Raw genomic sequence first — 11446 nt, 5'->3', positions numbered from 1 at the left:
CTCGTGTTTGCTATTTGAATCCAAAATACGGGGCAGAAGAAAAAATTTCACTAGAAATTATGTTCTCTATTTTTAGCCCAAAATAAAGAATTTTTCTCCCCATAAGCTAAAATTAATTTCTTTCTTTCTACTTCCATCTTGCTCAAGCGATTTCTTTCTCTTTCTACCTCTCTAGAGAATTCTTACATTTAATCTCAGCTTGCACCCAACGTCATCCGAACAACAAAAACTCATTTTGTATGAAATGTCTTTCATTTTTTTTTCTTTTTTCTTTTTTTTTGCAAGAAATGTATTTCACAAGAAAAAAAAGTTCTTAGACAATTTTTTTCAAGGAGTGAAACAGGGCCTTGGAAACTCTCAACTGGAGATAAAAATCAGCGAGTATTAATTGAAATCGAAGTAGAAATATAGCATTGCTAAGATGAAACACCAATTTTCATCCAAGAGAATTTCACAAGAGCAACTTTGTTATGGATCACAATGTATCACCAACCAAACCAGATTATAATATTTACGGTATAGTTTGTATAGAGCCGTGGCTGTAAACAATAAAAGTAAATGCACACCTTCAAATAGTATCGAGAAATATGGTTTTAATATTGAAAATCTTTATGATAGCCTTAAAATATATTTTTATATTTAATTATAAAATTTAAAGCTTAAAAAATGGTGTAGATAATTTGAGAATCTTAAAAATTGACAATCCAAAAATGTGTTACAAGATGTAGTGTTTTCAAAACTTGAAATCTATTTTTTTTCATATCCATGCATCTTGATGTCGAGATGATCAATTTGAGGATATTAAAACATCAAAACAACCTCTTCTAACGTATAATTTGATATAAACCCTAATTTAATTGCTAGAGCCTCGAGTCTATATAAACTTTTTCCTATAGTACTCATTGGAAATAAATAGTCATGTGTGTCATGGGGGCATCAAAAGTGATGCCTGGGTTGAGCGGTCCCTTGGCCTTTCTTTCATTTGTTTACGCATTGAATGTTTACGTGTACGTCACGGTTTGCCATGTGACTGTGGACCACAAAAATCTCAATAATTTAACGGTGTAGACTTCTTCCCAATCCTCTCCATCTATTTTCATAATATCAACCAATATTTTGCTCCCACGATAGGGATAAGCTTGGATTGGACACTTATGTTTGAATTCTTCTCCAAAAATTAAATTAAATTAAATTAAATTGTCTCCCTCTTCAACAACATTCATAATTGATTTTCTACAAAATTTAGTGTAAAACATCCAAACAATAAATTAAATATAAAAAACCACAATGGAATAGTGTGATGAAGTAATGAATGTTTGCTCCTCCATACAATTAGTCAAAAGATGATAGTAAACCAAATAATAAAATAAAGGGCAGGTTTAGGTGCGTTCAGGCCCTTCCCACATTCAACATTCATAATGATTGTGGATCCAAAATTATTGGGGGGTGGCCCTGACCCAAAAAAATAAAAACATTCAACTGAGTTGTCTAAAAATGAAATAAAAAAAAAAAAAAACTAAAAGTAAAAAGATTGAAAATTCTAAAATACGGATTTATAAAAAATAGTTTGTTGAAAGTAAGAAGAAGAAAAAACAATTTTTTAGAAATATGCAATTTTTAGCTTTTTTGGGTGGCTTGACTACTCAACTCAGCCAAGTTTTCAATCAATGACCTTAACCACGAAGATCGTGCCTATGAAAATTAGTATTTTTTTGATGTACTAATTTTCTTGTTTTTTTAATCATTCATTTCATTTCTTGGACATTATTTTAGAATCTCCAAATTCTTAGATCTAAAGCAAAAATAAATTTTGCATGATGTAATTTACCATTTCTTGTATGCCCTATGTTATCTATTGTTTGATTATGCTTTTTTGTACTGTGTATGGAGATCAGTCGTATGACGGTGTGGTAAACGCTTCATCCTTGGTATTGCTATTCTTATAATGTTGAGAAACTGGTTACTCTTCAAGTTTAAATTAAATGGGTTTCTCAATATTTAAGCTTCTATATTCTTCGCAATATTATGGTTCTTATGGGAGGAGTGAAATCGATGAATTTTTCATTCGCGGTCTACAAGAAGGGAACAAATTCTTAAACATATTTTTTTCATATTAGGGAGTTAGCGGAGGCAAAAAATTGGGCTTTTCATCTGTCATAAAAAGCTATCATTGGTAATTTACATATCACATGGCATTAGCAAAAACCTAAGTCTTTTCTTCTAGTGTTGTGGTCTTTCTTTAAAGCCCAGCATTCCAAGTTGAATATTGATAGGGCTTTGTTGCAGAACCCAGGTCCAGTGGGTGCTGGTGGAGTTCTCATAGTGATGGTACTTTCATCATTGCATTTGCCAAGCCCCTCGATATCGCCTCTAACAATTATGCAAAAACATTTGCATCTTGAACGTGCTAAACTAGGCATTCACATGGAATGTTTTTCTCTCCAAATTGAAAGTGACTCATCTTTGCTTGTGAATGTTGTTCACGATCATTGTCGAACCCCATGGAAGTTATATACGGTTGAGATAATTGTTGGTACAGACTTTCTACCCGTAGTAGTCTATTTGTTGGGTAAATGTGGCCATTAAAGGCTTTATGAGTGCTTGTAAAATGAAATGATGTAGTGGAACATGAACTCAGTGGGAGTGTAGTCCCTTATGGACCATACCAAGCAAATAATGTTTGCTGATACCGAACTATATTTGACGGTCTAGGTCAGTCGGATGGAAAAAACCTATGTTACCTAGGCATAAAAAATTAATCGATATGAGTTTTAATGGGTCATCCCTTGATGGGGTCAGAGTATGCCTGGATGAGTAAGTCGAGGGATTGTGTGACCCTTGTGTGTGATGGTGGCCTTCAGAGACAGGGGTCAAAGCCTCATCCATGTACCATCACATGGCATGTATAATGATAGACCGTTTCAGGAAAGAAAACAATCTTTCAGGGTGAAGCTTATGCATGTGCAAGAGATACCCTATGTGCCATAAGAGCTGTGGTCGCATCAAGTCTAGGTGACCTTGGTACATATCTAGGCGAGAGCCTGAAATCCACATACTGAGATTGCGATCCCTTAGCTCATTGGCCAGACATTGGTGGCCCACTAATGAGCCATGCATGGACTGTGGGTCATGAAAAACATTGAGTCAGTTAATAAAGCAAATATAGACTGTAGTCTACAGTTGAAGGTGGAGTGCTCCAGATTATTTATTCCTAGATCATATGGATCCTTATCCCATCTAATGAATTTAATTATGTGTATTTTATGATGATATAATTTTAGAATTATTATTTGAATTTTTCTAAATACTTGGATATTTTATTTATAAAATATGGATTTATAAATACGGAGATGATGATTTTTAATATTCAAAATAATTCTAAAATCATTTATTGATTTTAAATATTTAAAAATAGCATTGAAGCCATTGTGCACATAGGCCCACGATGTCCTAAATTGGTAGGGCAACAAAGCCACCACATAGGTGGCACGCCTAAATTTTTTAGGCTTCCTATTCCCATGGGGTGGCACGCCACACTTTTAAGGGGTTTCTTATCTTTTATGGGATAACTGGTTAAAGAAGATTGAGTGAATCTTTTAAAAGGCTTGGCTTGTGCATATTTTTGGATAAAACATAACATTATGATTCATATTATTTTATTTGATTTATATTGATGGGATAATGGTTAACAAAAAGAGGAGGATAAATGTTCTATCACCTTCTCATCTATGGAATAGATAAATCAAATTTCTCACCCTACTAGTCACCCAATATCAATGGTTCATATTCAATCTCACAAAAAGAGACAAGCAAAGGACAATATCAAAAAAAGAAGCAAGCAAAGGAAAACCATAAAAAACCCTAATATTGTTTAAAGCCTATAAAATGAGATTGTCTCTACCCAAAATTTATACATCTTATCTTTCTATCTCTCTTAAGAAAATTTCTCTCTCTCATGAAAGCCCAAAGGGGAACGCCCCACTCTCTCACCTTTGATCCCTCTTCTACATTGTAAAAAGATGTTAAGGGTTTATGCTATATGGTTCTTCTCTATCCCATCTCTCAACTATAGATTTATGGCTAAGGGTTTTAGGGTATAGCAAAAAGATAATCCATCTCTCTCAAATTAGGTTGCTAAGATAATTCACTTAGGATTTGAATTTGTGATCAGAGGAGTTTCATATTCTATTGGTGTAGCTTGACCAATACTTGCTTTCCTGGTTGATATTGAAGATTGATCATTAATCTCGTGTCATCGGATGGTGGTGACTTGATATAGAGTGTAATAAGCCCGGTTGAAGTAATCTTCTGCACTATCTTTTTGTTTCTTGTCATATTTAATTATATTATCTTTATATTCTCAAGCATAAGAGGCATAATAATTGTGGATATTTTCTTTGTTTAAAGAAAATTGGTTTAATGGCATCAAAGTTTTTAAGATCTTGGATTTGTTATTTTTATTTTCTTTGAAGCAAGAGTTATTGTAATCAAATTAGTGTTAAGTGATCTTTGCCAAAAGAAAAAAAAAAAAAAAAAAAAATGGGTGAAAAGAAGAAAAATAAAAAACAAATATTTCTCAGCAAGATCGCATTAGTCTTTCTTTCACCATTTCCCGCGTCTTTCGTGAAGCCAACATGGTAATTGATGCAATTGCTGAGAGAGCCTCGTATAGTTCTGAAGGTATTATTTGGTGCTCTCGCCCATTAAACTTTATTTCTTTTGTTTGATTTCGTGATCTGGTGTAGGGTTGTAAAATAATGAGTTATTTCTTTTTGATTTTTTATTAATGAAAATACGGGTAGGGAACCTCCCCCCATTAACTTACCCAAAAATAAAAGAGGTCAAATCCTCAATCTCTTGAAAACCATTAAAAACCACGATGAACATGACTTAGCAAACTCACTTTATCTTTTATAAAATAAAAGATTTTCCTTTGAGTAGAAAATCAAATATTTTTCTTTGATTAGGCCATTTCAATTAAATTAGGACTCAGTTTCTATGCGGCCAAGCCCGCATGTGTAGAAATACGGGCCTCTTAATAAATTTATTTTTGAGATGGATTTTAGGAATTAATTTTTAAAAACATGTAATTTCTAACATTTAGATCATGAATATAAAAAAATGAATAAATTTTAAAGACTAGAAATAATCATTCTAATAAAAAAATATTTAGACTGTTAGTTTTCATTATTTTTAAATAGAATCATCTTTGAGATAAGTACTTTACACTTTGCGATCCAGCCCGCATGAAACAATTTTCCATTAAATTATTCGTGTGCAGTCTTCATTCTTAGAAACCTAAAGAGAAAAAACCTGTCCTCCTTAATCCGGACGAGTGTACACGTTTCCCGATAGAGAGAAGAATAATGGGGAGTTGAGGTAACAGCTTCGTAATAAACGATAAAGGAAATAATAAGATGGATGATTAAGAGCCACCCTTGTGTACATGAAGGCTGTGTTGAGTAGACAGTAATTGTCGAGTCGCGTTTAAAATGAGTTTGGCTACATTTCTTTTGATCCTTGGTATGACTTGGTACCGTCTTTACAAGGCGGACTCGGGCTTCGACCCACCGAGTGTCCAAGCTGCAATTACTGGTTGTCAGACTGAGGCGAGTTTGAGTCTGATAGTTGGATTGGAGGAGGACTGGCAACTTGGGCCTCAGCTGGGCTAGCCTAGGCTTGGACTTGCTTGAGCCTAAGTTGCCCTGTGTTGCCTGTTAGGCTAGGCAGGTCTAATAGATCCAATGAGGAAACAAAAAAAAAACAAAAAAATAAAATGGCCAAGCCATGCCAAATCTGTAGTGGCCCAAGCCTGGGCTTGACTTTGGCATGTTTTTTAATGGAAGGGTAGGTTAGTGTCAGTCTCAATAATGAAAATAAATAAATAAATAAAATAAAAACGATAAACAACTTATTCGGATCTGTTATTAAATCATACGAGGGATTTAAAGTTTCATACCAAAACCTATAGACCAAGCCATCCGGTGACAGGCTACCTTGAAAGTCATCTTAGTGAATCACATTCACCAATGTTCCATCATTCTCACTAAATTACTTGAGGGGTAAACCTCTTTTTATAGACAACCATCTTTTATATATAAGAGTTAAGATCTAAGTATAACTCCAACCTTAATTTCTTTAAGTACAACCGATTAGGATTAACAAGTTATTACCAAACTGTTAATCCTATATAATGAGCTAAACATATCATTAGTACACTAATGACTCACATAATAGGATGTCATCCAAGCATTCCTACAATTTGATTCTTCATATTTGCAAATGTTCCATCTAGTCTTGGTTGTCAGTGAAGAGAGAAGGGCGGGGAATATCCAAGGTGGATGTAATGGCTAATTTACAAAATTTGTTTTTTCTTGGCTCTGTAAAATCAAGGCCTAGGAGTATTTGGATTGCTCCATGTCAAGGAAGCCTAAAGCTTAATTTCGATGGAAGTTCTTTGGGCAATCCGGGGCTGGCAAGAATAGGTGATCTTTTGCGAGACTGCTTTGGCAATGTTATATTATCATATGTCGTCCCAATTGGTTTTGCAACGGCTAATTTTTCAGAATTAAGTGCCTTGCTGTGTAGTCTCAAAATTTTCAGTAGTAAGAATATGGGGATTAGTTGCACGATCGAAGGTGATTCTTTGCATGTAATCAGATGGTGCAAGAAGGAGCAGAGAGTCCCTTGGGAACTTCAAGCTTTGTGGCTAGAGATGATGGATTTGGTTGATAATGTAATGGTGTTATTTGCTCATATTTACAGGGAGGCTAACGCTATTGCCAATACCCTTGCTAAAAGGGGAATTCTATTCATAGCCTTTTAGTTTCTGATGATGTAATCTCTTTTCTGTAAGTCATAATAAAATTATTGATCTTGGACAAAAAAAAAATCTGAAAAAAGATATTTAGAAATTAAATAATTTTGTACATCTGTAATATATAAAAAAAAAACAATTCTTACAAAGAATCCAAACACAACACTGGATTTTCCCTCAAGTGATACCGGATTTTCCTTTTAGTGCAACGTCCTTTAAAAGCTCCAAAATGGATCTTAGTATATGACATTGCCTCATGTCAACCACATAAAATTTCACATATACTATACAATATAACTTTTGTACCATTATTGAAAAATAAATTCCCGAAATAAAAGGATCCGATAGGCCATATTTCCAACAGTTAGCCCCCCTATCCTAAATTGGAGGACTTTTAATTAAAAGCAAGGTTTTAATCCATCCGAGTTCACTTGGTGACCCAGCAGCAAACTTGTATTGATTCCCCGGGTTGAACTATAACTTTAAATAGAAAAAAATTAAAATTCTATACATCACACAAGTCCATTGTGGAAAGTTTGATGAATGTGCAGCATATTTTGATTAAGTTATTAGAACTCGTTAATACTAAGATTTGAGCGTGCATGATGAAGAACCCAAAATTTTAGACTTGATCTCTTCAAAATTTTTATTTTATCATAAAATTTCCACAAGGCCTTCTCAGAGAGCTCAATCACCAATAATTTGAAACAAAATTTGAGTTTTTTTGGTTGAGTTTCAGGGAGAAATTGATGGATTAGCAGATCCGTATTTTAAGGTCCGTAATACAACAATATTTGATGAAAAAGCAGGGGAAAAGTGAAAATTTGAGTTGCTAAGCTTGGCTTGTAATCAATTTAGGATCATTTTTTACATTGATCGAACGATTTGGGGAAGCGTCAATATAGACCGAGGCGAATTATTGGTCTCACAAAAGCCCGAAAAAAACACACACACACGCACAAATTGGGAATTAGAATGGGTGGGTAGCATGGAGATTTTCCATGGTGTGAATCAGAACGGGTGAGTGATTGGTCTCAATTCTCACTGAATCCAGACTTGTCAACTCATCAATGACTTTTAATATTAAAATATTAAATTATCAATGACTTTTAATATTAAAATATTAAATTATATAAAATGAACCATTTGCTTTTAATACATGAAAATCACAACCAATCAATCTTAACTGGCTTAATGACAACTTGGAGTGTGCGCCATTAAGTTCAAGGGATTTTATTCTGGTCTATTAAGCCATATGCCCTCCACCACAAACAGCCTCTTTATACTAAAAGTTAATGGTTTTATTGTAAAAAATTTTGAAGTTCCTGGCACTGGTGTGAAGGGTCGCAATAGTGTACATATGATGCGTGTGTATCAGCATGAGTTCATAAAGTCTAGGGTTGAATGATAGAGAGGGTATCATTCATGAATGTAAGAGTGGAGGGGGACAAAGCATCCGTCGACTGGGAAATATGTGACTTATTTTGCACAAGTGGAGAGAATATACGGCTCAAATCAAGAAAAAAAGTGGGAATTTTCAACTTGCATTGAACATGACCTGGAATTCAAGCAACTCACCTACCATACCATGCCAACCTAACCATTAATTTAAATATGCCACCCTATTCCTAACAAATATTCGCTTTTTTTTTTTTTTTTTTTGGTAATTAAGTGGGGAAGTCAAGCCCCTGTCCGTTTTTTTAAATAGTTTAAGAGCTAATTATTTGAAAATGTCACTAAGTGGGGTCAATAGGAGAGGAAACCACAAAGTGGTAACTAGCGTGTGGTGAGTATGTACTTATAAGAATTTATTTTCATCTTATAAAATTTGAGAAAATGTATTTGGAAGCACTCCGTCATACAAGGATACATTATTTTCAATTTTATAAATTTAAATTTTAATGTAACAAATTTCATTAAAAATAAAAATAAATACAATTTTTAAAATTTTCTCAATCCCATATGTGCAAGGAAATATTGTTATAAGGAGATAATTCTTGTATAAGGAGAGATTCTATTATGGTAGGAGAGAGGAAAAAGAAGTAAAAGAATCTTATTCAGTGAGATTCCAATTTGTGAGGTTAGTTTGATCTAAAAATGGTAACCAAATCAGTGAAAACCTAAGTCCTTTATGTATTAGATCACAGATAAAGTGAGATACAAATCACAGGTAAGATGAGTTCTGATAAGGCAAATGAGTGGAGAGGAAAAACAGAAGTTCAAGAAGGGAAGATATTTCTTGGGGAAATCCAATTTATAAAGTTTTAGCCAGATATATTATTTTTAAGACTTGAAATCTCTTTTTTTTTTTGTCTATGTTTATATATCGTGATGTCCATATCATCAATAAAATGTTTTCCCAAACATCAAAGTAACTCTTTTGGAAAGATTTTAGAGGTGCACTTTAATTCTATACTTCCAAGGCAAACAAAATTCCATCTCTGCAAATTGAAATCATGGCATGTAACCAAACCATCTAAAAGTAAAATTTAATTCGAGAAGCAGTATCCCGCCATCTATGTATCCACATATATTGGCCGCATGTTATGTATATATATCACGCAAACAGTAATCCATTAATTACATATCTACAATAGACCGAGCTTAAAGTGACAGAGAGAGAAAGAGAGGAGTGATACAGAGAGAGAAGCTAGAGAGAGTGATATAGAGAGAGAAGCTAGAGAGAGATTGTGTGTGTGAAAACCATGTCAAGAAGGGGACTGGGGGGAAGTCTTAGCTACCTTGGGCACCTCCACGCTCGGACCAGACGTCAGATTTGTATACGTAGGGACAGCCGGAGCCGGTGACGGCGCCGGCGCCGGCGCCGGTGCCGTGTAATACACCGCCCTCCCAGTACTATCATACGCCACCTGCTGATGATACACAGTCGCTGCGTCCGTGCTCGCCCTCCCAGCCCCTTCACCATACACAACCCCCTTTGGCCCTGAACCATACACAACGGTATCTTTATACGGTTCCCTATACGGCTCTGTGACGTACCCTCCTGTCGTAGCCATAACCCTAGGCATCGTGTAGTATCCCTGCCCCAGCTGACCGGTCTGAGTCGGAACCGGCCGTGATCCTGCTGAAAAACCGGAGGGAACCAGATAAACCGGCGTCTCGTTTGCAGCCGCCAGATGTCTCTCAGGAACAGGCCAATAGCCCGTCATGGGCGGCCCCGCCGGTACCTGCTCGTAACGGGCCTTTTCCGGCGGTTTCTGCATGTAAAAGTCGGCGGAGGCCGCCGGAATCCTTGCCGGAAAGTTTCCGGCACTCGCTAGCGTTTCTTCTTGCTGTCTTCGCTGATATATCGCTGATTGTTGTTGTTGTTGTTGTTGCTGTTGTTCTTGAAGCTGGAACCTTTGAAATTCAAGGATCTGCCGTTGAATATCGACTTGGTTAGGGTTAGGATTTTGAAGGACTAGTTGCTCTGGAATCTGGCTCTGGTTCTGATTCTCGTCTTTTCTAGACTCTGCAAAGGACTCTCTGGTCTCGATCGAGCTCTGGTTCGATAAAGGAGATTCATTTGTGGCACTAGATAAATTTGCAGAGCTCTTTTCAAGGCCAAAGAGGAAGTCAGGGTTTCCAGGTGAAGATTCCAGCTTCGAAGGCTGAACACGGCCTGAATTCAGAGCATCAACGAACCATTGCTGCTCGGGTTGCTGATCTCCGGCAGCCATTCCGGCCGTCGTTGCAGGAGAAATGGCCGGAAAAAGGAACAACCTCAAACGAGCAGGCCTGTTGGAGCTTCTATAGAGGCGATCGTACTCAGCCATCATGTGCTCAAGATCCTCATCGTTTGTTACAGAGATTAGGGCATCGAGATCCTCACCTGGGAGCTGGTACTTGAAAGAAACCTCTGTGTCCCACAGGGTTGCTAGCTTGGCCATCATGGCAGCGAACTTGATGTTCCGATCAATGGCGAGGATCTTCGTGTCTCCACCGACATAGGTTAGCTGGTTATCGTGTGGTCGAGGATGGATCTTTCCACCATAGCTGCACATGAACTTGACCTTGTAGCTTGCTGGTTCTTCCCACCCCTGGTTTTCGCAGTCTATCTCTCTAGATCTAGGGGATGAATTGGTCGAATCAGGGCACGAGGAGTAGTACTCCATTTTTCTGGAGAGACTGCCGGAAAATCTCAAATTTCCGGGTGAAAACGGTAGGGCAAAAGTTACAGGGGGAGAGTCGTGGAAGATTTTCCGGTTATGGTATGAGCCTGGCGTTTGCAAATGCAGAATTAGGTCAGAAGTATAAGGAGGAGAGAGAGAGTGAATTGGAGGAGAGATATAATAGAAAGTAGACAAAATAAGGAGGAAACCCGAAGGATATTTCTCGCTCCAGAGTGAGCTGGAAGAAAGAGAAATATTTATGAGGAAATAAATAGAAGCTAACATAAAGAAAGAGAAATACGCATCGCTGAAAGAGAGAGGCGATAGGCTCGTAGACGGCAAGAGAGAAAACGACGAAGAAAGAGTAAAAGAGAAGACGGAATAAGTTTGGCAATGGGCTGGGCCCGTCTTTGGCCTTGCTTGGCTTTATTCTTTTAGGGCCGGCTCGGGCCAGACCCGTACTTATTAGAGCAACGCTGGTTTGAGGCCCAAAATAAGTACAACGCTGGTTTAAGGC

At 36.7% G+C, this 11446-nt stretch overlaps 1 protein-coding gene across 1 annotated transcript; it reads right to left on the bottom strand.

Annotated features, from left to right (window-relative positions):
* Positions 1 to 9350: 9350 nt before the first annotated feature.
* On the bottom strand, positions 9351 to 11196 carry LOC18446456 (Octicosapeptide/Phox/Bem1p family protein). The gene has a single exon (XM_006856573.4). The coding sequence runs from the start codon at positions 10930 to 10932 to the stop codon at positions 9526 to 9528; it is 1407 nt and encodes a 468-aa protein (XP_006856635.3). The 5' UTR covers positions 10933 to 11196; the 3' UTR covers positions 9351 to 9525.
* Between the last annotated feature and the right edge of the window lie 250 nt (positions 11197 to 11446).

This window comes from Amborella trichopoda, chromosome 13 (genome assembly GCF_054954075.1).
Source record: "Amborella trichopoda isolate Santa Cruz 75 chromosome 13, AtrichopodaSantaCruz75HAP2 v2.0, whole genome shotgun sequence".
Taxonomy (NCBI): Eukaryota; Viridiplantae; Streptophyta; class Magnoliopsida; order Amborellales; family Amborellaceae; genus Amborella; species Amborella trichopoda.
The sequence above is the reverse complement of the archived record's forward strand: the minus strand, read 5'-3'. Positions and strand labels throughout refer to the sequence as shown.

Bases quoted from the DNA above. Each gene is read 5' to 3' on its own strand.
- LOC18446456 (XM_006856573.4), bottom strand. From the start codon at position 10,932: ATGGAGTACTACTCCTCGTGCCCTGATTCGACCAATTCATCCCCTAGA.